This window comes from Bos mutus, chromosome 23 (assembly GCF_027580195.1).
Source record: "Bos mutus isolate GX-2022 chromosome 23, NWIPB_WYAK_1.1, whole genome shotgun sequence".
Taxonomy (NCBI): Eukaryota; Metazoa; Chordata; class Mammalia; order Artiodactyla; family Bovidae; genus Bos; species Bos mutus.
This window is the reverse complement of record NC_091639.1, coordinates 12577179-12604283: the sequence shown is the minus strand read 5'-3', so window position 1 is coordinate 12604283 and position 27105 is coordinate 12577179. Positions and strand designations below refer to the sequence as shown.

Below are 27105 nucleotides of genomic sequence, written 5' to 3'. Positions count from 1 at the left end.
GTGTATTGCTTATTTTCTTAGTGGAAATTGTTCCGTCGATGTTCTTTTTTATATCCTTCTGCTTTTGTTTTATATGTGTTATCTGTTGATCTCTTGAGGATATTAACAATGAGTTTTTGTTTTTCCATTTGATAGTTTTTGCTTTGTTTTCTCCAAATTGCTTTTCTTTATTATTGCTTCAGTCTTAGTGTTTCTTATGAAATATTTTCCTCAGATGTCTGGTGCTTCTTGCCTCTTACTCATAGTGTTTAGGTTTTGTTTTTTTAAATTGTAGTGAGAATGTTTAACATGAGTTGTGTCTGCTCATCAGCAAAGGCACAGGTATTGGTGACTGTAGGCACAGAGTTCTAGAACCTGAGCGTCTTGTGTGACTGACCCTGGGCACCTGCTCTGAACAGCACCGCCTCGTTCTCCCCGCCCCTACCTCTCCCTGCAGCCCCTGTTCTCTCAGCTTGTGTGAATTTGGTTATTTCAGATTCCTCATAGAAGTGAACTCATGCATTATTTCACTTACGTCCTCCACATGTCTCCATGTTTTTTTCAAATTGCAAGATTAATATTCCATTTTTTGTGGACATGTCATTTCCTTTATCTGTGCGTCTGTCTGGGGATATTTGGGTTGTTTCTACTTAGGTTATTGTGAATAATACTGCAGTGAATAAGAGTCCAGATATCTTTTTGAGATCCTGGTTTCAAGTCTTTTGGGTAAATACCTAGAATGGGATTGCTAGATCGTATGGTAGTTTTCTCTTTAACTTTTTGAGAAGCTTTCATACTGTTTTGTTTAGTGGCTGTGGCAATTTACATTTCCACCAACGGTTCACAAGAGTTCACTTTTCTCCACATCCTTGCCAACACTTGCTATTTTATCACTAGCCATTCTGAGAGAGGATAGCTCCTAGTGGATTTGATTTGCATTCCCTCTGATGATTGGTGAGGTCGAGCATCCTTATTATATATACCCATGTGTTGTTTTTGGAGAAATGTCTGTTCAGGTTCTTTGCCCATTGGGCAAAGGGTTTAATTTTAATATCATTGTAGGTTTATCTAACTGGCTTGTCCTCTTGCCAAGAGCTGAATGTTAGTATGTTTCGGTTTCTCCTTTTGGACTGTCACATTCCCCAGAGAAGATTCTTCAAGTCTCCTGTCTGAAGGGCATAAACACTCGTTGCCTGTGTTTTGGGAGCTGAGTCAGGGCAGAAGGCTGCAGTTCTCAGTATTCGTTGTACTCGGCCTACTGCTAGTCCTTCTATCTGCAGTAGGTATCCTTGCCTCTGTGTGTGATGCGCCGGTCCAGAGGCCTCTCCAGAGACTGGAAGTCTGTACCTCTGCTAGGTAGAGGAGGAGCGTTCTCATCCTGCTTGCTGGGGAGGGGTTGATCTGGGTATCTGCTTCTTAAACAGTTACTCGACCATCCTGCCTTGTTTTTTTTCCAGTCTTCGTTCGCACTTCCAGAAGTCCCTGCACCTAAAACCCTGTGGGCATGGTTGGTGTAAATGGAATGCCCTCTGTGCTTTCTCTTGCTACCAGTTTAGTATTTGGCTCCAGCTTCTAAATTTTGTTCTGTCGTCTCTTTCTCTCCCTATCTTTGTTAAATTCCCCTTCCTGTGATTTTAACATAATTTTTGAAAAAGGTAGAGCTCAATATGTTGATTCCACAATCTCGGTCAGAAGTCCACTCGGCCCTTTTTCCCCTTGGTCATGGGTGAGTTGGGTCACTTGTTGGAGGGTGTCAGATGTATATTTTGTTTACAGAGAAATTAATTTTCTTTAAGTAACCATAGGAGAACTTAACCCTTCACGTTTTTCTATGTAAAAGTCAGAGTCATGACTAGAAAACGGTCGTTTTTACCTTATGAGGTTTTTCTGCTTCGACCGTTTTAGGCTCCGTTTTCCAGTTTGGCAGCAGCACTGCGACCAACTTCAACTTCACCAACAGCAGTCCGTCAGGCGTGTTCACATTCGGTGCAAGTCCCAGCACACCCGCGGCCTCCTCCCAGCCCTCTGGCTCAGGGGGCTTTCAGTTTAGCCAGTCTTCAGCAGCGTTTACTGTGGGGTAAGAGAACTTTCTGTTGAGATGTGTGCATGTGTGTGTGTTTAGAATCACCAAGGTCAGTATAGTTGAGGTAAAATCGAGTATGTTCTCCACCAATTCACCGTATTACAGTTTTGGAGGATCATAACCCAAGAAGAGCATGGGGGTGTGTGTGTGTGTGTGTGCACGCGTGTGTGTAGGTATGGGTGTAACAGAGTGTGCTTCCTTTAACACTGTCTCCCCACCCCCCATCAGCAGTCACACAGTGTTATGATTGTGAGATTTTATGTGAGCATCATGTCACGTTACAGAGTTTTTATTTTTCGCAGGTCAAATGGGAAAAACATGTTCTCTTCTTCTGGACCTTCGGTTTCTGGTCGAAAGATAAAGACTGCTGTTAGACGCAAGAAATAAAGGTCATGATGTGTTACACACACTGTTTTAACAGCTGGCGCACTGCTCTCAGATACTGGATTGTACTATAATACTGGGTTATCTGAAGTCAGATCTGCCTAAGGACTTCTTTAATTTGGGAATTTTCCTCCTTTTTTCTTTATAGAAGCGCAACTTCACCTCTCCCACCCCCCTTTTTAAAAAGATAATAGCTAGACTGGTGACTGATTCTTCAGCAAAATTATTTTATGATCCAGCAAATTATTCACTGATTGGCATAGGCTGGCAGAACCAGGAACCGAGCCTGCTCGGAGAGTGGCTTTGTGTAGAACCTCTTCGTCCGCACCACCACGCGCGGATACGCGTTTATGGAGCGCGCTGCAGTTGTAACTATATCTGAGGAATTCTGTATAGACTAGAGAATGTTGAAATGAATGATTTCTATGCTGAGTTTGTGCTGGTGTGTATGTGTGAAGTGAGTGAGTTGGGTGTATCGTGCACTAAAATTTTCTGATAGAGGAAGCCTGATTAAAGAACGGTCCATGCTAAGGACTTGTTAGATCTAGTTCGTTCTCCATTGAAAAATTATATGCTATTTCTATATTGTCATTCTTCTATCACCTGTCTTGCCTTTTTCATTATTTTATTATGAAACTTGTGTAAATACAATCTTGTTTCTGTACTTTTTTGGCATAACATAAATCTGTGAACTTGAAATTTTAATTTTGTGTTAGAAATTTTTTTTGTTGTTTGTTTAGTCTCGTCTCAGATTTTATTATGTAAATCCCATTATTCAAAGTTGCCTAAATCCATTTGGAAATCTTTAAAAAAAAAAAAAATTGGGGATTCTTAAAGTGAGTTTATTGGCTTTTCTGATCCAGTTTTTGTTTGGACCAAAAACCAGTATTGTACAAAGTATTAAGCATATATTTTTATATTTACTGAAATGGACTGTGGTGACTTTGGATAATAAGGAAAAGTTTAATATTAAAGCCATGTTTATTACAGTATAATTAACATGTTAAACCATGGGATAAATGCCATCAATAAAAAATTATGAAATACTTTTTGCTCTAGTGTTAAATTATAGTGAAGGTAAAAGTGTTAGTGGAAGGGAATCTTTTTATAGAAGTTAACAGTGGTCAGTTAGAAGAGAAATTCCAAAGAATACATTTAAGGTGATTTGGACAGCTCCTATGTCTGAAGGTACGCTCGCTGCATTTTTGTCTGGTGCTAGGAATCACGCCTACTTTGCATATAAATTGATATACCTTTTTAAAGTAGAAAATAAATGGAAACAACCATTTCTGTTTGTACTTGTATCTTCCTTCATCGGTGACTAGACAATGTTTATTGATTGAATTTTTGGAGATACATACCTAAAGTAGCCCACAAAAACTTCAGTGGTCCTTTTGTGCGATTTCTTTTGGATTGTTTTACGGATTATTATTTTTTTTTTAAGAAGTAGATTTCTTTGTTACGGCCCATAAAAGAGCTCTTGGGCAAGAGCATTCGACAACTTTATTCTTCAATTTGAACATATAATTTTATGGTGACTTTTATTTTTACTGAAGTTGTGGTTAGAGTCTAAAATCAGTACTTTAACATGTTTGAGCTTTTCTGTTTCCAGTGAAATGATTTCTGTTATGAAAATGTCTTAGGCCATCATCAAGTGCTAACTTTGGAGTCGGAATTTTGTATTTATAATTCTCAACTTATTAAACAATAAATGTTTGACATGAACCTGTTTGGAGGGCAGAAGATGATGGTGAATACTAGTGGAGTAAATTGGAAACGTGTGGGGTGTTAATGCTTAACTAAATTGCATGCTCGCTCAGCCTTAGTCATTGTTTTAGACCCATATGGATGGGGATATTAAGCTTTCTATTCTGGGAAAGATTTTTCATTAAAAATGTACTAGAAATATTTCATTTTATTAATTTTTTTTAAGCTAGTAACCAAAAACCAAACAGGGTGAGTTATCTTATAAAAATGAAGTCTCCTATGCCCCCAGAACTGAGATCTCTAGGGCTAGAGTTGTTGGGACTTGGGACTTGTTTTTTCATCTCTATTGCTTTAACTCTCAGGCTGCACGTGGCAGCTATAGAATACACTCCTGGTAGCAGTTCCAACCACAAATCTTTCCCTGCTGAAGCCCAGCCGACATATCTCTTCATCAGATTGGTGCAGGCTGCAGACCCACTCCCTGTGGCTGTAATAGCAGCCTTGGGTTCCATACTCCATACACAGATGAAAGTCAAGTGCTGTTTGTGAAACATGGGGAAAAGTTACGGAAAGAAAATAGCCCACTTTTCATGCTGGATCAATGAGGAACTGTTTTTAACCGAAAATAATCTGACGGTAAGAAAGCCATATGCAAAAAGATTGAATAATCAGGTATGTTTATATAATTCAGTTGATTTGCAAGAGTCAAGTTGTTCTCACTGAATGTATCAGTATGTTTGGTGGGGTGTGGCAAATGTATATTCTCAGACCTATGCACCAGAGATTCATGCACTCGCTGGGTTCAGATCATGTCCAAAAATCATTCAATAAGTGCCTGGAAGACTTGCAATGCCTGAGGTCCAGGCCTGCCACTTCTAAGAGGTAGGGTTTTTTTGTTTTAGTATTTTACAGTTTGAGGCGTTAAGAAAAAGTACAGTTTAGACAACTGAAGTTTAAGTCTTTAGCTAATATGTTATGAATTTCTAATTATTCATGTAATTAGGATTTTATTACTTGAGATAAAAGTGTTGGACTAATGTTAGCAATTTATAACCAGTCCATGAACTTCCTGGTTTAACCTGGGGAAGAACTTACGGTTTCTTTAATATTAGGGTGTCAGGTGCTGGCCCTGTCTAATGGAAACTGACAAACTTGGTATAGTAAAATCGAGAAAAATGGAATGTGTTGGGTCTAGCTACACGACAGCTTTATGTCAGAGCTTTCATTTCCTTTTCATGTGGGGCGACTTTTAGAGACATCTCTGACATCCACTGTAGTTCAGAGTGGAGCACGTGGGGTGACTTTTAGAAACTTCTCTCTGACCTCCACTGTAGTTCAGAGTGGAGTGGCTGGGTGCCTAACAGCACACTGCCTACAGGACTCAGACCACACTGTAGTTTAACTCCATTTAAGTTTACCTTTTATTATCTTCTTCTTTCTTGAGGAACCTGTTTTGTATCCTGTCGATCTAGTTTTGTTGTAATTGTTTGAATAGGGAATGCTCATAAGACCAGAATAAGATTAAATTGCCCGGCTCTTTGACTAGCTGTGACTGAATTCTTGTTCCTCATGTGTCATGTGGGTCTTTAATACCTTGCACGGTGGCTGGAATGGTTAACAGCTTTTACGGAATGGACAGGATTAGTTTAACATCAAAAGCTTAGTCATCTACAGCTAACTTGAGTGACTTGCTAAAAGAATATACCTCAAAGTGGATGATCTTTTTTTTTTTGGATAGACTTCTATTTCTGAAAGCACTCATCTCTTGAAGGCAGAGAATGCTAGAGCAGCTGTATTTGGAAGCAAGAGATTCTAGAGCAAACCTCAAAGAAACAGGCAAAACACAAAGCATTGTTGACCAGGTATTTATTGAGACAGTACAAAGTGGTGGCATATAAATTATTAAAAATAGAATGCTGAATTTTTATTTAGTAGGCAGGCCATCAGATTACTGCTTGTGGGTCACACCATACTATAAATGAAACTGCAAGGAAGTACATACACAATTTGAGATGAATTTTACCCAGGCAAGTACATACTGATAAATTCTGGCCTTTGGCATAGAGGGGTGAGAAGTGGCAAGTAAGTGAAATACTTGCCAGATTTTAGGAATACTGCCATTATTTAGGAATATTCTTTAAAAGGAAGAATAGCCTATTTTCATAGAGATAAGTATAGAAGGAAAATATTTAATACCCATGCTCCCATCAAAGAGCCCTTTATCCCCAAGTAGCAACAATTTTTCAACTCCTGTCTTTGTTTTGCGGGAACTATTTATGTCTCCATGCACCCAAGCAAGTTACATAAGGGAAAAAGTCCTTTTTTAAGAGTTGAAACAATTTTTACTGTCATTTGAAACAAACATGAAGACTTTTATAAATTGAAACAAAACTCTGAAATATAATGCATTTTTTTTCAATCCTAAATATTTGGGGGGAGATGCGGTGACAATTTAGGTAGAAAGCATTAGCTTCTGAACAAGTGCCATATGAGTATCACAGCGAGTACTGGCTTTCTCTCTAGTCACAGATTTAAAAGCACAGCTTGCTCGCCACCACTCACTCTTACCTGCCTCAGCCCAGCATACACTTAGTGTGTCTGACTTTTCTCAAGGTCCTGGGGCCACTCAGGCTGCTTTAGTTAATGGGTAGATTTTCTAGATGCCTAAATTATCTGCCTGTTTTGTGGTTTTATGTATGGTATGTTCATTGAAATCATATTCTCAGCATGACTTCTAATTTTTGTTCCTTTATTGTAAAAGTGATGAATAATATTTATACTATGAGACAGCTTTCTTTTTGCCTTTTTAGGCTGTGGAGCTTCAGTATGAGGCTGTACACAGAAAAGTCAGCATTTCTAAAAATGAAATATAATAAAGTATACAGAAAATAAAGAGGGCTCCACCCCAAAAAACCTTCCCTATTTTGTCATTTATTTCCCCTCAAATTTGGGAATCCAAAATCTCCCTAAGTGCTACATTCATAATCAGACGGGTTTTCATGTAAAGGCAGACAGAGTAATAATAATGTTTATTTTATAGGGCTACATAGTTTAACTTGAATCCTAAGATAGCTCTCAATGCATCTACATAGATATTAATCTGAATCACTTGTGTATAGCAGATGTGCAATATTTTAATGTATAAATCAAACTGGGTATTTACTTTTGTTTCACTGTATAAGTAAAAATAGCCCAGGTAGTTAACCATCCAATTATCTTAGAGGAAAGTATACATTAAAGATAAATTCCACAACGATATGTAAGAGTACATTTCAACTTGAATTCCCAATCCAGGGCAAAGAGGTGTGTATATGTCAATAAAGTATACACTACTAATCAGTTAAGTATGTAACCATTTATGTAACATTTCCTAATAATCTACTCTGAAAAAGTTAGTGGATGGTTTTGGTTTGTTTACTGCGAAGGGCCGTAACACTTTATCTTCCCAGAAACGACAAGTGAATGATCTGTTCAGTATCTTAACACATTTAACTAACAGGCTTTCTGTGATGTTTTTCAAAATAATTTTATATTAAATCCATGGTTTATGAAATTTTACAATCAAAAGTATTAAGGACATTGTTAAGGTTTCTATAAACTGAAAATACATTTTAAATGTCAAAAAGACCCACTTTAAAAACTGATACAGTAATATAGCAATGTATTTATTATGACCAAAATAAAGCCTAGATTGATCCTGTAAGCACCTGAGATATGAACTGTTCAGTACAGCTTAGTGTTTTGGGGGGAGAAAATAGAGCAAATGCAGAAAATGCCTAAGAAAACTTTTAGTTTAGCTATATCTCAACACAGCTAACTGGGCCATCTAACAAAAGCACACACACACACACAATTCAGCAACAGAATAAAATAGCAACACACACAGTATTACACATTTCCCTCAAAACATCATCCCTGACAGACTCCAAATGAGCTGGCGGCCTCAGAGCCAAAGAACTTCGAACACTGTCTGGACATGCTGCTCTTCGTTGCTAGAGAACAGTCCCTAAAGGGAAAATTGCTCAGTATCTCATAGGCTACTACTATTTATTTAATCATGAAATGCTAGGATGACTGAACTCCTTGATGTTTCAAAAGTTATGGAGTATAATAAAACTAAAACTAGTATGTGAATATCCTGTATATAAAGAGAAGGTATACTCAGAACACTGAAAAGCACTAATACTTCATGCTGCGCACATACTGGGAATATTGTTTTAGAGTAAATATGCCACAGTTTGATGGAACTAATTTTCCCCCACATATTTATAGTTTGATTTAGGGCACAGAAAACATCTGCACATGAATTTCAATTTAAATTTACAGTGAAAATTTACCCCCCACACACACACATAACACCCCACCCCATTTAAAGCAATCACTAACTTACCTTTTTCTTAAAAAAAAAAAAAAAAGATAGCAATATGACTTAATACTTTTTCATCATGCAATACTTATCCTGAAATACATGTGTAGGCATTAAGAATAGCTGTGAAGTCATCACTCCTGCGGTAAACTGCAGTACAGGTGTTAACATTTCAGATCAGGGAACTGCTTGGCTGGCCTCAACCTTCCCCTTGTAGTTAACTCACCACCCCCTGGGATGGGAGCTAAGTGGATTATAAAGTGTGTGTCCCCACTCCCTCCCCACAAAAAGCAAAGACGAAAATTTCCTCAAGACGTGTTAACTAAAAGAATAATGTGTTTACAAAACACAACTGGACGTTTTCCATCATTTTGGGATAAACCAAAATAACTTTTTAAAGTTTCATTTGGAGATTTCAAAGCTGAAAGTGCATTCAGCAAATTCTAACACCTTAGATGTATATACTGTCTGTTGATGATGACACCACTTGCCTTCTGTTCGATATACAAATTTTAACACTTGGACTCAACAGGTTTTTCTTCTGGAAAAGTTCTTTGGCATTCAGGTAACATCAATACTTTGAGCACAGTCACCTGCATCACACTGGATCGACTGCTTTAATTTCTAAATGAATTAAGGTAACCCAGGGACACTGATGGCCTTGACACATAATTTAGTCTTGTCATTATTCCAGAGAATATGGAATTCACGGCTTTTTGGGGCATCATCTGACCCCATTTCTTTTTACTACAATGGTTCCTGCTACAATGTCATAGGCTGTTCGATTATGCTGAAAAAACAGCAGTGTGATGAAAGCAGGGAAAAAAGAAGCAATAGAAAAATTCTTGATCAAAGCTCGTACAGCGGACCTAAAGAAATGGAAAAGAGTTATATGCCAACTACATATGGATAGTAGACTCTCAAGCTCAAAATGTATTTAAAACATTCAAAGTACAATTGAGAGTTTTAACCTTTTATATCTAAATTACTTTCAAGTAGCATTATATTGGAGAAGGAAATGGCAACCCACGCCAGTATTCTTGCCTGGAGAATCCCAGGGACGGAGGAGCCTAGTGGGCTGCCGTCTACAGGGTCGCACAGAGTCGGACACAACTAAAGCGACTTAGCAGCAGCAGCAGCATTATATTATGATCAAACCACCTGGGCCAGTTCTAAAGACTTCATAACATAAAATTAGACTTTAGAACTTTCACGTGAAAAGCAATAATGTCTTAGAATGTGAGCTAAAAGCTTAGTATTTCCTAGTATTTTGCAAAAAGAACAGAGTAACTTCCCTTTACTTACCTTTTCTATGGTCACTCACTACTTTTAATATCTTTATTTTCTGTATGTTTTCACTGTCTTCTAAACTGAGTAGGTTTAGTACAGTACCATTTTCTACCTTCTGTGAAGAGCACCAGCATTTCAAATTACTGCTTTATCAGCTCTCTTTCTTTGCAGGGTCCTGTGGTTTATTTTTGGCTGTGCTGTGGGATCTTAGTTCCCTGACCAGGAATTCTACCTGCACCCACACCCTGCAGTGGAAGTGTGAAGTCTCAACCACTGGACCACCACAAAAGTCCCTGTCATCCTGTGATTAAGGAAAGCTTTAAAAAGCTTTCAACAGGAGCTTAGAATGGGGAATTATTCTAATTAGATTTTTGCCTTTTAGTGCACTGAACAGTTACAGAATAGCACAGCAGCTGAATGTGGGCTCTGAATCCAGACTGACTTGGTTTTAGGTTCATTTCTACCATTAGTTGTGTCCAAACAGTGCCTGGTTTACAACGTGTTCAACAAATATTAGCCAACATTGATTCTCAGTAAAAGTAGTAGCCCAAGATTATTAGAATCACAAAAATAAGCAAATTTTGAAGATGTAAGCAAACCCCAGGCTTCTTCTAAAATTATATTTCTTTATATAACCATCTAACTCTGAATCATGCTGGCAGCAATTCCAGTCAGAACCTTGTTTTGCTCAGCTAATGACCATCTACTCACCTCCACAACTTCTATTATCCACTTCCATTATCCATTATTCCACTATCTGTACACTACCCTAATGGCAGAAAGTGAAGACAAACTAAAAAGCCTCTTGATGAAAGTGAAAGAGAGTGAAAAATTTGGCTTAAAGCTTAACATTCAGAAAACTAAGATCATGGCATCTGGTTCCATCACTTCATGGGAAATAGATGTGGAAACAGGGTCAGACTTTATTTTGGGGGGCTCCAAAATCACTGCAGGGGGTGACTGCAGCCATGAAATCAAAAGATGCTTACTCCTTGGAAGGAAAGTTATGACCAACCTCAGTCCAGTTCAGTCGCTCAGTCATGTCCGACTCTTTGACCCCGTGAATCGCAGCACACCAGGCCTCCCTGTCCATCACCAACTCCCAGAGTTCACCCAGACTCACGTCCATTGAGTTGGTGATGCTTTCCAGCCATCTCATCCTCTGTCGTCCCCTTCTCCTCCTGCCCTCAATCCCTCCCAGCATCAGAGTCTTTTCCAATGAGTCAACTCTTCGCATGAGGTGGCCAAAGTACTGGAGTTGCAGCTTTAGCATCACTCCTTCCAAAGAACACCCAGGACTGATCTTTAGAATGGACTGGTTTGATCTCCTTGCAGTCCAAGAGACTCTCAAGAGTCTTCTCCAACACCACAGTTCAAAAGCATCAATTCTTTGGCGCTCAGCTTTCTTCACAGTCCAACTCTCACATCCATACATGACTACCGGAAAAACCACAGCCTTGACTACCAGATCTCCTGACCGGCCTCTTGAGAAACCTATATGCAGGTCAGGAAGCAACAGAACTGGACATGGAACAACAGACTGGTTCCAAATAGGAAAAGGAATACGTCAAGGCTGTATATCGTCACCCTGCTTATTTAACATATGCAGAGTACATCATGAGAAATGCTGGGCTGGAAGAAGCACAAGCTGGAATCAAGATTGCTGGGAGAAATATCAATAACCTCAGACGACCAACCTAGATAGCATATTCAAAAGCAGGGATATTACTTTGCCAACAAAGGTCCTTCTAGTCAAGGCTATGGTTTTCCAGTGGTCATGTATGGATGTGAGAGTTGGACTGTGAAGAAAGCTGAGCACTGAAGAATTGATGCTTTTGAACTGTGGTGTTGGAGAAGACTCTTGCAAGTCCCTTGGACTGCAAGGAGATCCAACCAGTCCATCCTAAAGGAGACCAGTCCTGGGTGTTCACTGGAAGGACTGATGCTGAGGCTGAAACTCCAATACTTTGGCCACCTCACACGAAGAGTTGACTCACTGGAAAAGACTCTGATGCTGGGAGGGATTGGGGGCAGGAGGAGAAGGGGATGACAGAGGATGAGATGGCTGGATGGCATCACCAACTCGATGCACATGAGTTTGGGTGAATTCTGGGAGTTGGTGATGGACAGGGAGGCCTGGCGTGCTGCAATTCATGGGGTGGCAAAGAGTCGGACATGACTGAGTGACTGAACTGACACCTTCCCCCAGCGCCAGATGCCAACAGCTAGCCATGAATACTGTGAGTATTACAACCTCTTTCACTTTAGAGCAGGAGTATGTCAAAACTCCTATTGCCTATTTAAGATGGGGGTACTGACAAGTGTTACCAGAAGGAAGCTTCAAGGCAGAATAGTAACTAAACTCCATAACTACAGATCTAGAGAATATAAACAAAGCTAGGCCTGGAGCACTGATACAGACAGCACCACACCCCAATCCTCTCATTATTGTGGCCTCCAGTTCATAAAATGCTTACCCTTGAAGATGTGTATACTGAAAAGGAGTCAATAAATGTTACTGAAAAACATTCAAACTTTGTTTTAAACTTATTAAATGTAAGCCTATTATATGCCAAGAAAAACCAACATCCTAAAAACACTTTTTTGTAAGTACCATCATTTGATAACGTTTAAGTACAGTAATTCATAAGTACGTAGTAGATTAAGAAAAGAACTTACGTTGTAATGCTAACATTTGAGGATGGAATCACTAAAACCCGACTTGGTGCAATAAGCACTGATGTATCACAGGTCACAACTCGAAGTCCTAGCAGGAACTTCCCTGGGGTAGCTCCACCTGCTCCCCAAATGCAAATTATCTAAGGAGAGAAGGATAATTGTAAAATAATTTACTGGCTCAACTATACCAATATTTTCCTGCCATATGATTCATGGTTTAACATTTTCAAGTTGGAAGAATTCCATAGAAATACTTAAAGTTTAATCTTTTAATGCATTTCTGCAGGTCTCTAACATCCTCAAGTACCACAAGATGTCTATTGCAGTTATTTCTCTATGAGCCATTATATTTTTTAGCAAGTCGGTTCTATGGAAAAACATTACATGTTCCACAACCAACTTAAAACATTTTTGGACAAATGACTGAAATGTATTACCAAGAAATTGTAAAATTTCTCTGCTCAGAAAATTTTAACTTGAAAAGGTACTATGTTAAAATTTAGAAAAAAAGACACCTGACAAATACAAGATTATAAATCTCTATTACAATATTTCTGTCTTGGGCCGATAATCTAAAATTATATTGTTAAATATTTGCTGAAGTCAGTAGCTTACCTCATAGAAACAAACTAATAACCTGTATATAAGCGCCACAACCATCATCTTCTGCAAGTCTTCCACTGACGTGTCTTCATCTATTTCTTCTATTATATAATGCATAGCAAACTTAGAGATATCCCTATAAAAACAGTTTTGGGTTATAGAGAATGTGTTACCAGAGCAGTTGAACTGGTATTTTTTCATCAGTGTAAGCCATAAACTCTAATTGAAATCACAAACTAATGTTTTCTAATTATCTAGTTTCACAAAACATTATCTTATTCAACAAATAAGTAGCAGTACCATGAGTAAGCATTGTACTAGCTCTGGGGATAAAATGGCAAGTGAATGAAGTGGGCAAAGGGTATAATAGAGAAGCACTGGGTACTTGGAAACACCTAACAGGAACACAACTTACTGGAGGCTTCGAAAAAATGACATTTGAGATCTGAAGGGTGGAAAGAAGTTGGCCCCGCCTAAGGGAAACATATGCAAGAGCAGGACTAATGAGAGGAGGACTTGGAGAGTATGATGGCAGCTACAGGCATTTCTGTGTGGCTCAAGTATTGTGTGAGGAGAGAGTGAGTAGAAAATAAAGCATTCGTGCTCAGTCATGTGTGACTCTGACCCTTCAGACTGCAGCCCGCCCAGCTCCTCTGTCCATGGGATTTTTCAGGCAAGAATACTGGAGTGGGCTGCCATGTCCTCCTCCAGGGGATCTTCCCCACCCAGGGATGGAACCCGCATGTCCTGCATTACAGGCAGATTCTTTACTGCTGAGCCATCGGGGAAGGGAGTTTAAGAAACAAGGGTATCTGTTAAAACATATGAAGACATTAAGACTTATGATGGCAATGAGAAACTACTGAAGGATTTTAAGGCAGCAGAGTGGCAGAATCAGAATTTATGAGATTAGATGTAAGACAGGACATGGTAAACTGAGATATCGGTTAGAAGACTTGTTACAGTCCAAGCAAGTGATGATGTGACTGGGACTGCTAAGTCACTTCAGTCGTGTCCGACTCTGTGCAACCCCATAGACGGCAGCCCACCAGGCTCCCCCGTGCCTGGGATTCTCCAGGCAAGAACACTGGAGCGGGTTACCATTTCCTTCTCCAATGCGTGAAAGTGAAAAGTCAAAGTGAAGTTGCTCAGTCGTGTCCGACTCTTTGCAACCCCATGGACTGCAGCCAACCAGGCTCCTCCATCCGTGGGATTTTCCAGGCAAGAGTACTGGAGTGGGGTGCCATTGCCTTCTCCAGTGACTGGGACTAGGGAGAAGCAATAATGATGAAAACTGAAATTTTGACACAAACGAGTTGGTACTTGACTGGATGTGTAGGGACTAAGGGAGGGAGAGATATAATCATGGTAACCATTCAGGTTCCTGACAAAGGCCCTGAAATTGAACCACCAGGGTCTGAACTTAACTCTATTTTTGTAAATTTACCTTTGTAAATTCTGGGCTTAACCTTTTGTAAGTCTAAATTTCAATCTCTATAAAATGGAGGCATTAATCTCTACTTAATAGTGGTAGCAAGATTATGAATCCATACAGGGACCCCCCTTGTGTCCAGTGGAGCCCACGCTTTCCCTGGAGTCCGCCCTTTCACTGCAGGTGGTGCGGGTTACCCCACATGCTGTGTGGTGTGGCCAAAAAAAAATCCATACAAAGCCCAGCACGTAGAAAGTGCTTACCGAGTGATAACTGCTATTATGACTATTATTCTGAAAGAAAGACTATTCAAATAAATGGCTCACTTTGCAATTCATTTAGAACTTGCCTGATGTATATAGGCAGCCCCATTTGGAAATGGCATCTAGCTGATTATTAACAGTTTATGCCTTTGTCTTTAGGTACTCCGCTCTGAAAACAATTATAAGAGAAAAATTTGTACCTAGCCTAAGAAAATAGTGAATAAAATCAAAGCAGGGTTGGAGATAGCTTTTACCTACTTTTATAGGTGAAATTCTCCCCCATCTTGCAGAATTTATTGTTTCTCTCTTTTGTAGTTATTTCTTAAAACCAATAAGAAAGTAAATCTGACAAAGTTCCTATAAAGAAATTGTTGACCTTGGCAAACAAGTTATCCATACAATCACTGGCAAGCATGGAAAAAAACTTAAAACAAGACCTCTACACAGTAGATATTAAAACCTTTCTGCAAGTGGCCTTAACTTACTTTATTCCACTCAGGTGCATAATGCTTAAGACAATGGTCGCTTTTATAAAGAAGAGAATAAAGAAATCCACCATCTCTGCCATAAATCTGTGGGCCAAGGATGGAATAACATACTCTCTGCCTGTAAATTAAAAAAAAAAAAAAAAAAAAGTTAAGAAAACTAATCGTTCCCTTGGAACCCAAGCTAGGCAATGAATGGGGAATGTAAAGTCAAGGTACAACTTACTGATAAAAAATTTTTATAACCTTGAAACAATTGACTTCAATAGGGCATGTTATTAAAACACAGCAATGCTACTTCGTAACAATTTAAAGCTATTTTTACCCCCTTAATGTTTAAAAATTATTTCACAGGTAAATTTCATTATTTAAAGTACTCAGTACATTTCACCAGGGATTCAATCGAGAACCGGGGTAATTACAAGCTTACCCCTATTCATTTGTCTCGCTTTCTATGTATTTAACAAATTCAGTGATTAATAAGCTGCCATCCTAAATTCTGGATCAAATTCAGGCAACTAGGTCTTGTCCCATATTACCTGAATAAAATAAAAATAAACTAAAAGGTGTCAATAATTCAAAACATTCTAATATCCATACAGAAGTAAAGAGACAATACAGACAATATACAGGATTAAGCCAAGGTTCATAATTGCATTTGAATTCATGAAAATCTCTAATATCCGTCAGTTCCATTGTCGCTAATTCATAAAAGTTACCATATAAACTATAAATCCATGTCTGGATTATTACCGGCCAACACCTCCCCTCCCCACAAACCGGCTTTGCCATCTGAGAATTAAGCCCTGGGTCTCACTCCAGAAAGTGGAGAGCAAGGTAACAGCAAGTGGTTTGAAGAGCAAATATTTCTTTACATTTGGAAGCGACTAGTCCGGGGAGTAAGGGAATGGATCCGGAGCGCCAGGTCTAAAGGAAGAGGAAAGTAGGGCCTCGCTGGACACCCTGGGAACTGAGACGCGGAGAAACAACGGCGAATGGCAGCAGCGGCGACAAGCGCAGGGCAGAGCCTGCGGGCTCCCGCCCCCCACCTCCCACCCCAGCACGTGCCCCGAAGAGCCTCTCACCTGCCTGCCGCCCGGTGTCGCTCGGGGCTCGCGAAGCGGCTGCCGGTCCCACCCTCGTGGCCGCGGCTGCGCGGACCGGCGGCTGCAGGTGAGGGGCGCGGGCTGCCGGGCCGGCGACCGGAGCCGAGGTGGTGATGCCTGCGGACGCCCCCGGCTCGGGCCCGGCTGTCGCGGCGCTTAGGAAGTAGAAGGGGTTGTAATAGCCCAGCTGCAGGGGCGGCAGGGCGGCTGCCGGGGGAGCGGCGGCGGCTCCGGCGGCCGGGAGGTAGCTGGGCGCGGGCGGCTGGGGGCTGCAGTAGGCGGGGAAGGCGGCCAGGCCGCTGTGCCAGGTGAGGTAGCCGCAGTAGGACTGCCACAGCCACTCGTGCACCTGCCGGGAGTACTCTCGGGCGCTCAGCCGCGCCGGCTTCTCCGGCGGGGCCGCGGCCTCGGACGCCTCACAGCTTGCCGGCTCCTGCAGCCCCGCGCTGGAGCCAGAGTCGGAGCCGGAGGCCGCCTCCCCGCGATTCTCGGGCTCGCGCGGCGGCTCCGATTCCTCAACCGCGGCCGCGAGGCCCAAGGCTGGGGGCCGGCCCAGGGCCTGGGGTTCGGCCTGCGGGCAGTCCCGGGACAGTGGGGCGGCGGCGGCGGCAGGAAGGCCTCTTAGGGAAGGAACGGACTCCTGGTTCCCTCCGCCGTCGTCCTGCCCGGGAGGGCGGCCTCTGGCTTCCTCTGGCCCCTCCGCCATCGTGGCCTCAGCGGCACCCTCGGCGGTCCTGTCACTGCGCCGTCTCCCTTCCCTACTGGCCCCTCCCCAACAGCCCGGTGGCCACCGCAGCAGCCGCAGGCGTCAACAATCCGCCACCGGAAGCGGAAACCCCGCCCCGTGGACGTCGCCGGGGCGGGGCGGAGCTAGGAGGCGGGGCGTGGGATGGTGCTTGGAGCCGCCGAGCCGGTTATGGTTATCGAGGCGCTCCTCAGCTGGGCGTCCTGGGATTATCGCTAGTTCCGCTCAACTATCACCCCTCCGCGCCCCCCACTCCCCCCCGCCCCCACACACACCTCTTGCGGATTTTAACGAAGTTGAAGGCCCAAGGCTTCTCCAGATAGTCTCATGGGTTGTAGACTCCGGCTGCTCCTGGAGGAACAGCTGATGGAGGAGGAGTATTTCAGACAGAGGTCCGGGGATCAGCGCTGCCTTTTCTGTTTGCAGCCGCGACAGTTTTGGTCTCTAAGCACAGGACCTGTTATTTATTTCCGCCTGCATTCATTCCAGTTAACTGGTCCCCTCACCCATTTGTACTCAAGGTGATACAAGGCATATCCTCAAAGGTTAAGAAATTAATAACCAAACTGGGACCTAGCAAGGTAGTATGGCTCAGCTGCAGCGATCTTGATTGTAAAAGAAAAGGGGTTATGTTGATTTAAGAGCTAGATTCTGTCCTTGTCCTGGAGCTAACCTGAGTCTGCAATATCTTACTTTCCACTGCTGCAGACACAACCCTACCTCAGCAAAACTGTGCCTTTCCTCAGACACGTTGTTTCAAACCTTTGGCGCCTGCCTTTCATTTTATGTTCAGGAAAGGCCTTGTTCGTATCTCGGGGCTTTGGAACCTCCTCTGAGTACCGTAGCCCAGGCATGATTTCCCCTTCCTCTGAACTATATATGGCACCTTAACGTATTTATATTTTAGTATGCCTTCCAAAGTCCTTAAGTTGGTTAAGTGATAGGCATATATCTTTGTTTCCCCTGTCCCACACAGGAAGGAGATCCACAGGGGCCAGGTACTGTGGGTACAGTTGTCAGCATGATGAATCCCAGAATCATTCTTGACTCTGCTCTGGGAAATGAAAGTAAAAGGCTTAACTTTTCCCCTTAAGAAGCTAATGGATAGGTTAAAGGGAAAGACTTTGATGAAGCACTGGAAGACCTATTTAAGACAATTCCAATATAGTATGTATCCAAAACAAGGGGAAGATCGTGGTGGCCTATAGCTAGGTTTATTCTTACAAATGTGGTTTTAAAAATCAACGTTCCTGGTGGTCCAGTGGTTTAGAATCCACCTGCCAATGGAGAGGACACAGGTTTGATCCCTGCTCTGGGAAGATCTGCCATGCCTTGGGGCAACTATGCCTGTAAACACCAAATGCTGCCGCCTACGCCTAGAGCTGGTGCTCCACAAGTGAGCCACTGCAATGAGAAGGCCATGCACCGCAAGGAAGCGTAGCCCCGGCTCCCCGGCGCTGGCCCCGGCTCCCCCGTGCTGGCCGAAGCTAGAGAAAGCCCAAGTGTAGCGATGAAGACACAGTGCAGCCAAAAGTTAAATAATAAGTGAATAATATTTAAAAAGTCAACTGTGAAGAAATTGTAACGTTTAAACTTGCATTCCAAGTTTGGGTAGGGGAGGAAAGGGAAGAAAGAACAAATAAATGAGAAAATGGAATGAGTGTAAATATCGTGATTATTGGAGACACAGACTTCGTTTTGAATACCACTGGTTAGGTAGCACCTGGCATAGTGCTGCTCACATAGACATTTGTTATTAATCAGGACTCCGCTGCAGTTGTCAGGAATCCAACTGTAATTGATTTAAGGGATAAAAAGTAAATGAATTTATTGACTTGCATAGAAAGTTCTGAAATAGTTTAGATTTCAAGGATACCTAGTTATAGTTAATCAAATAGCTTCAGGGACCACCTTTTTCTTTGCTTTTGAGAAAGTAAGAGTGTTCCTGTTTCAGTAATAAACCTAATTCTAATTGGCTTAAGCCAAGAATAAAATTATTGCCTTTTGTAACCAACAAATTCAGAGGTTTTATATATTATAAGAAGGTTCAACAGTACATCTAATAGGCATTCCAAAAGACGGAAAAAGCAATAATGGCCAGTAATTTTCTAGAATTGAAGAAAGATGACTCTTTACATTGAAGCATCACATCAAGTCTTGGGAAAATAACATATACATACAACACATACATGATGAATTTAAACAAAGAGAAAAATAATAATCTTAAATAGGAGCAGTTAAAATATAACCTAACTAGAAAGAAATGGCATTTACAATGAAAGCCATATTGTCAAAAGTAAAAATATCCTGAAGATAGCGAAACATTTATAGTACAGAGGGGAAACTGTGGACAATCTAAAATGTTATAACCAAGTAAGTCATCAGTCAAGAATGAGGATGTGATGTAACGCACCATTGCCAATCCAGACAACACCCTGAACAACCTTAGTACCGTCCTGTCATACTCAGCTAAGGACTGATGTCTCAGGGACATAAAAAAGGAAGTATTCATGAGTCTGTAAAATATAAACAGATTCTGGGAAGGAGGCAGTACATGAATCTCAAATCTCCATGAACCACCAATTCAAAACAAACTGTATAGTGAAACCAAAAATGCATGGATGGGGCAATGTTTACAAAACTAGATAATAGATAACGCCACAGACCCCCAAATACAAGAGTATGAGATCAAACCGCAAATGCAAAATTGCATAGTGTCAATGCCAGAAAAAATCAGATCAAAACTGTGAAGATACTAAGAAAATTATATAAAACGTGAAAGAGAAATTGGAATTTAAAAACCTTCAGAAAGTAACAATTGGGGAAAGAATTACAAATAAGAGGAAAAAGTGGTTTCAGATAAATACTGAACTAGAAGGAACACCAGAGAAGGCGATGGCACCCCACTCCAGTACTCTTGCCTGGAAAATCCCATGGACGGAGGAGCCTCGTAGGCTGCAGTCCACGGGGTTGGGAAGAGTCAGACACGACTAAGCAACTTTACTTTCACTTTTCACTTTCCACTTTCATGCATTGGAGAAGGAAATGGCAACCCACTCCAGTGTTCTTGCCTGGAGAATCCCAGGGACGGGGGAGCCTGGTGGGCTGCCGTCTATGGGGTCACACAGAGTCGGACACAACTGACGTGACTTCGCAGCAGCAGAAGGAACACAAAAGTAAATACAGGTGATGCTCAAGAAAACTAGACTTTGAAGATGAGATTTTAAGTAAAACAGGTAGGAATGATTTTAGAGAAAAGATAAATATTGAGGACAAGTAAAGAAAATCCAACATATGGATTAAAAGTTCTTGATAAAACCATAGCTAGCTAACAGAACAAAACACATTATAATTCAAGAGAATCTTCCCTGAAATAGAACATATGTACATATATTCTATTTATATATATATTCACACATATATTCATATATGTATTTGAAGTCTCATGCTGAAAGAGTGTACTATGTACCTGAAAACACTCAGAATAAACAAGATATATTCTACGTAGTAAAATTACTGTACATTTCTTAAAATGGTCATTTAGGTAAAAAAATATTTCTGAAAGAAAATTGGATTACCATAATACTTCAAAATTACTACTTCATGTAGTAATACTTCATGTGAGGAGAAAATGGTGAAATATTTAAAATACTCAAAGAAAATGAGAACCAAGAGCTCTGTGTCCAGCAAAACTGACTTTCAAATATAAAAGTGTATTTGTTATCAAAACAAAAGAACTCAGACTATCATTTATTTGAGTTTTTCCTGAGGAGTGAAGCTCAGTAACCAAAATTACTCACAGTGACTTGAAATATTACATTTAGAACCAACACTAAAAGAAGATTTGTCTCAGTCAGGGTCTAGTCAAGAGATAGAAACTACATAGTAATTTGAACCGAGGACTATGTTCAATACTATGAAGAATTATTAATAGAACTGGAATAAAAGGAGGCTGACTGCTAACAGGCAAAGAGAACACTTAGCGTATAGGAGGAAGAGTAGATACAGAGAGAAGCCACCACTCAAACTGAAATAGAGTGGCCAAGAAACACCCTGGCCCTGGCCCTGGCCCCTGACCCCACACCCCAGCCACCTCCTACTTGAAGAGGACATAATTGTGGCTCACTGCTGTGGCCCCCATCGGTCAGTCAGTCGGTCAGTTCAGTTGCTTTGTTGTGTCCGACTCTTTGTGACTCCGTGGACTGCAGCACACCAGGCCTCCCTGTCCATCAGCAACTTCCGGAGTTTACCCAAACTCATGTCCATCGAGTCCGTGATGCCATCCAGCCATCTCATCCTCTGTCATCCACTTCTCCTCCCGCCTTCAATCTTTCCCAGCGCCAGGGTCTTTTCAAATGAGTCAGTTCTTCTCATCAGGTGGCCATATTATTGGAGCTTCAGCTTCAACATCAGTCCTTCCAATGAACACTCAGGACTGATCTCCTTTAGGCTGGACTAGTTGGATCTCCTTGCAGCCCAAGGGACTCTCAAGGGTCTTCTCCAACACTACAATTCAAAAGCATCAGTTCTTCCGTGGCCCCCATGGAACCCATTAAATCCTCCCTGGAGTTCTTGGAGAAGCTATCCAGAGAGAAATGACTTTATCAGAGTTCACTGCAAAGTGCCCAGAGCAGCCACTTTCAGGAAGGTGATATGCCAGCAGCATACCACTCCATGAAGCCATCTAAAACATGGTGTTTTTGGGGAAACTGCCCTGGGAAGCTGCTGCTTGTTGTGGGCACTGCTGGAAGGAACCACCAGCTCTGCAGGGGAGCCCAAAGAGATAAGCACACAAGAATCAGAAAGAGAAGCCTCTTCCTTCTCCAGTACCTCCATGCCTCCACTCCCAAGAGCACCCTCCATTAACAAAGCCTAACATTAAACCAGCTGATATTGGAGAAGTATTTGCGGAGTTCAGCTCCATTATTGCACAGCAAACAAAGATCTGGAGCTGAGAGCCACAAAGAGTATAATCTGAGATGGATTTATAATCTGAAATATTGGTACAAAATTACTGTAAAACTGGGAAGGAGTTTGGGAAGAGCATTAGCAAAAATTTAACTTTTCAGTGTATTGATGATGGCAATATTAGAGGAAATGGCAACCCACTCCAGTATTCTTGCCTGGGAAATCCCATGGACAGAGGAGTCTGGCAGGCTACAGTCCATGGGGTTGCAAAGGGTCAGACACAACTGAGCACACACACACACACATATATATATATATACACACATACATATGTAATATGGGGTGAAATGAGTAATTATCATGAGTATCAAATATCTAGTTTCCTGCATTATTTTCACTAGCAGTGTTCACTGTTACCAGCTGGACTGCAGTTTGAAATACCAACTCCCACTTAAAGAAGCAAAGATTACTTGGAGAATTGGATGATTCTAGATCTGGGGCAGGAAATGTATAGAATCAACATAATATATCTTATCATACCAGAGAGCAGAGGAACTATTAAAGACTTCTAGGGTCACGTCCAGAGGACCCAGGAAGGCTAACTTGAAGAAGTTCTCCATCGGTCAAAGATGGGATAATTTGAGTTTCAATAAGGGTGATAATTGGAGAAGGCAATGGCAACCCACTCCAGTACTCTTGCCTGGAAAATCCCATGGATGGAGGAGCCTGGTAGGCTGCAGTCCATGGGGTCGTTAAGAGTCGGACACGACTGAGCAACTTCACTTTCACTTTTCACTTTCATGCATTGGAGAAGGAAATGGCAACCCACTCCAGTGTTCTTGCCTGGAGAATCCCAGGGACGGGGGAGCCTGGTGGGCTGCTGTCTATGTGGTCGCGCAGAGTTGGACACGACTGAAGTGACTTAGCAGCAGTAGCAAGGGTGATAATTAGAATGGATTGACACCGTATAAATAAGTTTACATACATAAATTCATAATAATGTATAGTCTTACCAAAGAGATCAAACCTGAATCTAATCAATCCGACTTTTCCAACACCACTTTTCCAACACTCTGGATTCAACTGCCAATTTACAGGAAATAGAGGACAAAGACATACTGAAATACACCATTAGTGTGAAAATTGCTCAGTCATGTCCAACTGTTTGCAACCCCATGGACTGTAGTCCATGTAATTCTCCAGGTCAGAATACTGGGGTGGGTAGCCTTTCCATTCTCCAGGGGATCTTCCCAACCCAGGGATCGAACCCAGGTCTCCTGCATTGCAGGCGGATTCTTTACCAGCTGAGCCACCAGGGAAGTACCATTAGTGTACAGTCTGCAAAATCCAGACTGTGGGGAACCCAAGTCAGACAGCTGAGTTCAGTAGATAAATTGTATGAAAAAGAGTGAGGAGAACCACTGGATTAAAGGAAATAAAAGACATTAGATTAAAAGGCATCAAATTATCCTAAATGATACATTAGAACAGTTAGACTAATTGATAGTTTCAGGACATTACATTAACAAAACCTAGAATACACATGCTTTTCAAGTGCACATGGAATATCCTCATGTTATTGTTGCTCAGTTGCCAAGTCGTGTCCAACTCTTCACAACCCCGTGGATTGCAGGCCTCCCTGTCCCTCACCATCTCCCAGATTTGCCCAAGTTCATGTGCATAGCATCTGTGGAACATCCTCATACCACATACTAAGACACAAAGTAAGCCTCAACAAGTTTGAGACTATATAAATTATTTCAGTCATCTTTTCTGACCACAAAAGCATTACTGCTGCTGCTAAGTCGCTTCAGTCGTGTCCGACTCTGTGCGACCCATAGACTGCAGCCCACCAGGCTTCCCCGTCCCTGGGATTCTCCAGGCAAGAACATTGGAGTGGGTTGCCATTTCCTTCTCCAGTGCATGAAAGTGAAAAATGAAAGTGAAGTTGCTCAGTCGTGTCGGACTCCTAGCGACCCCATGGACTGCAGCCTACCAGGCTCCTCCATCCATGGGATTTTCCAGGCAAGAGTACTGGAGTGGGGTGCCATTGCCTTCTCCGAAAAAGGCATTAAACAGTATGAAACTAGAAATCAACCACAGAAAAAGAAATGAGAAGAAAAAGATTACATTGTGACTAAACAACATACTACTAAGAACCCAATGGGTCAATGATGAAATCAAAGAGGAAATTTTAAAATACCTTGAGACAAATGACAATGAAAACACAACCATACAAAATCTATGAGATGTAGCAAAAGCAGTTCTTGGAAGGAAATTCATAGCAATACAGGCCTTCCTCATAAAATAAGAAAGATCTCAAATAAACAACCTTACCTACTACCTAAAAGAATTACAGAAAGTAGAACAAACACAGACAAAAGTCAACAGAAGAGAGGAAATAATAAAGATCAAAGATGAAATAAATAAAATAGAGATTAAAAAACAATAGAAAAAAATCAATAAAACCAAGAGCTGGTTCTTTAAAAGGGTAAACAAGATTGACAAACAGGGGTGTCAAAACTGACAAACAGAGGCCAGGCTTACAGTGAAGAGAGGACCCAACTAAACAAAATAAATGAGAAAGGAGAAATAACAACCAATACTGCAGAAATACAAAAACCCTAATTGAATATTACAAACAATTGCATGTCAACAAATTTGACAACCCAGAAGAAATGTACCAGTTTCTAGAAACATACAGCTCACGAAAACTGAACCAAGAAGAAATAGATAATTTTAACAGACTGAAAGTGAAATGGAATCTGTAATTCCAAAAAAAAAAAAACAAAACCCTCTCCACAAACAAAAGTCCAAGACCAGATGGCTTCACAGGCAAATTCTACCAAAAATACCTTTTCAAACTCTTCTAAAAGACTGAAGAGGAACGAATACTGCCAAAGACATTCTATGAAGCCACCATCACCCTGATACAAAACTAGACAAAGACACTACCAAAAAAGAAAGTTATAAACCAATATCCTTGATGAATAAAGATGCAAAAATTTTCAACAAAATATTAGCAAACCAAATCCAACAACACATAAAAAAGATCATATCCCATGACCAAGTTGGATTCATCCCGATGTCACAGGATGGTTCAACACACACAAATCAATCAGTGTGATACATCACTTCAACAAAGGAAAAGATAAAAACCAATGATCATCTCAATAGATGCAGGAAAAAAATTTGGCAAAATTCAACATCCGTTCATGATGAAAACTTTTTGCCAAATCGGGTATAGAGGGAACACATCTCATCATAAAAGCTATTTATGACAAACATACACCCAATATAATACCCAATGGTGCAGAGCTGAAAGCCTTCCTGCTAAAATCCAGAACAAGATATGAATGCCCACTCTCACCACTTCCTTCACATAGAATTGGAAATCCTAGTCATAGCAATCAGACAAGAAATAAAAGGTATCCAAATTGGAAGGGAAGAGGTAACATTGTCATTATATGCAGATGACACAATACTCTATAGAAAACCCTAAAGACTCCACACAAAAACTACGGGAACTGATAAACAAATTCAGCAAGGTAGCCAAATATAAGATTAACATATGGAAATCGGTTGCATTTCCTTACACTAACAATGAGATATCAGAAAGCGAATGTTAAAAAACAAAACCTTTTAAAATCATGTCAAAACAATAAAATATTTAGGAGTAAACCTGACCAAGGAGGTGAAAGACCTATATGCTGGGAATTAAAAACATTAATAAAGGAAACTGAAGATGATTCAAAGAAATGGAAAGATATCCTATGCTCTGGGAATGGAAGAATTAATATTGTTGAAGTGGCCATACTATCCAAAGCAATCTACAGATTTAATGTGCTCCCCATCAAATTACTCATAACATTTTTCACAGAACTAAAACAAATAATCCTAAAACTTATGTGGAACTGTAAAAGACTCAAGTTTGCCAAAGCAATCCTGAGGAAAAAGAACAAAGCAGGAAGCATAACCCTCCCAGGATTCAGCCAATACTACAAAGCTAGGGTAACCAAAACAGTTTTTGTATTGGCGCAAAAACAGACATATGGATAAATGGGACAGAATAGAGAGCCCAGAAATTAACCCACACACCTATAGTCAATTAATCTTCAACAAACGAGGCAAAATACACAATGGAGAAAAGACAGTCTCTTCAGCAAGTGGTGTTGGAAAAGTTGGACAGCTGCAGGTGGATCAATGACGAGCAGGCCCTCCCATTGAAACAGCGGGACACCAGGGCCTTGCCCCTCCCCCACCATGCCCTCTGCCTGCCCTTTGTCTGTGGAAAACTTCAGTCAAAGAATAAGTTTCATCACAGAAGAGAGAAGTGTGAAACAAAAGGAAAACCGTCAAAGGAGACCAAATAATAACAATGTAGTCATTAAGCATAGTCAAGAACCTTTAGTTCTTTCTCAAGGGCTGTAGATAAAATTCTGAACCATATCTTGTGACGGGTCTTCTAAATGCTAAAACATCAGGCGCAGAAGTTAACTACATGATGACCAGACTGCATCCAGACATAAGCTGCCACAATTCCAAAAACTGACCACGAAGAATCGGGAACAAATGAACCCTGGAACTGAAGATTGCTATGCTATGCTATGCTAAGTCACTTCAGTCGTGTCCAACTCTGTGTGATCCCATAGACAGCAGCCCACCAGGCTCCCCCGTCCCTGGGATTCTCCAGGCAAGAACACTGGAGTGGGTTGTCATTTCCTTCCCCAATGCATGAAAGTGAAAAGTGAAAGTGAAGTCACTCAGTCGTGTCTGACTCTTAGCGACCCCATGGACTGCAGCCCACTAGGCTCCTCCGTCCATGGGATTCTCCAGGCAAGAGTACTGGAGTGGGGTGCCATTGCCTTCTCCGAGGAACTGAAGATTAACTGTACCTAAAATCACCAAGCAGGGGGTGCAAAAGATGTTATGGATAGAAGTGGGGGTGGCTACACGCAGAAATAGCACAGTCATCCCTAACAGTCATCTTCAAATTGATTAGTCAGACCACTATTGGTCAATTTGAAGATGCCTGTTAGGGATGACGGTGCTATTTCTGCGTAGCCACCCCCGCT

At 41.3% G+C, this 27105-nt stretch overlaps 2 protein-coding genes across 2 annotated transcripts in view; one reads left to right on the top strand and one right to left on the bottom strand.

Annotated features, from left to right (window-relative positions):
• Nucleotides 1-3886, top strand: part of NUP153 (nucleoporin 153) — a 71330-nt gene extending 67444 nt beyond the window's left edge. Inside the window, exons 21-22 of the mRNA XM_070361020.1 lie at nucleotides 1885-2056; nucleotides 2365-3886. Coding sequence (XP_070217121.1) covers nucleotides 1885-2056; nucleotides 2365-2449 — 257 coding nt within the window. The 3' untranslated portion in view covers nucleotides 2450-3886. The remainder of the gene's footprint in view (nucleotides 1-1884; nucleotides 2057-2364) is intronic.
• Nucleotides 3887-6002: 2116 nt separating this feature from the next.
• Nucleotides 6003-17186, bottom strand: FAM8A1 (family with sequence similarity 8 member A1). Its single transcript, XM_005898227.3, has 5 exons — nucleotides 16357-17186; nucleotides 15272-15392; nucleotides 13104-13227; nucleotides 12489-12628; nucleotides 6003-9388 (listed from the first exon to the last, which is right to left on the bottom strand). The coding sequence occupies exons 1-5, from the start codon at nucleotides 17081-17083 to the stop codon at nucleotides 9244-9246; spliced, it is 1257 nt and encodes a 418-aa protein (XP_005898289.2). The 5' UTR covers nucleotides 17084-17186; the 3' UTR covers nucleotides 6003-9243.
• Nucleotides 17187-27105: the final 9919 nt, after the last annotated feature.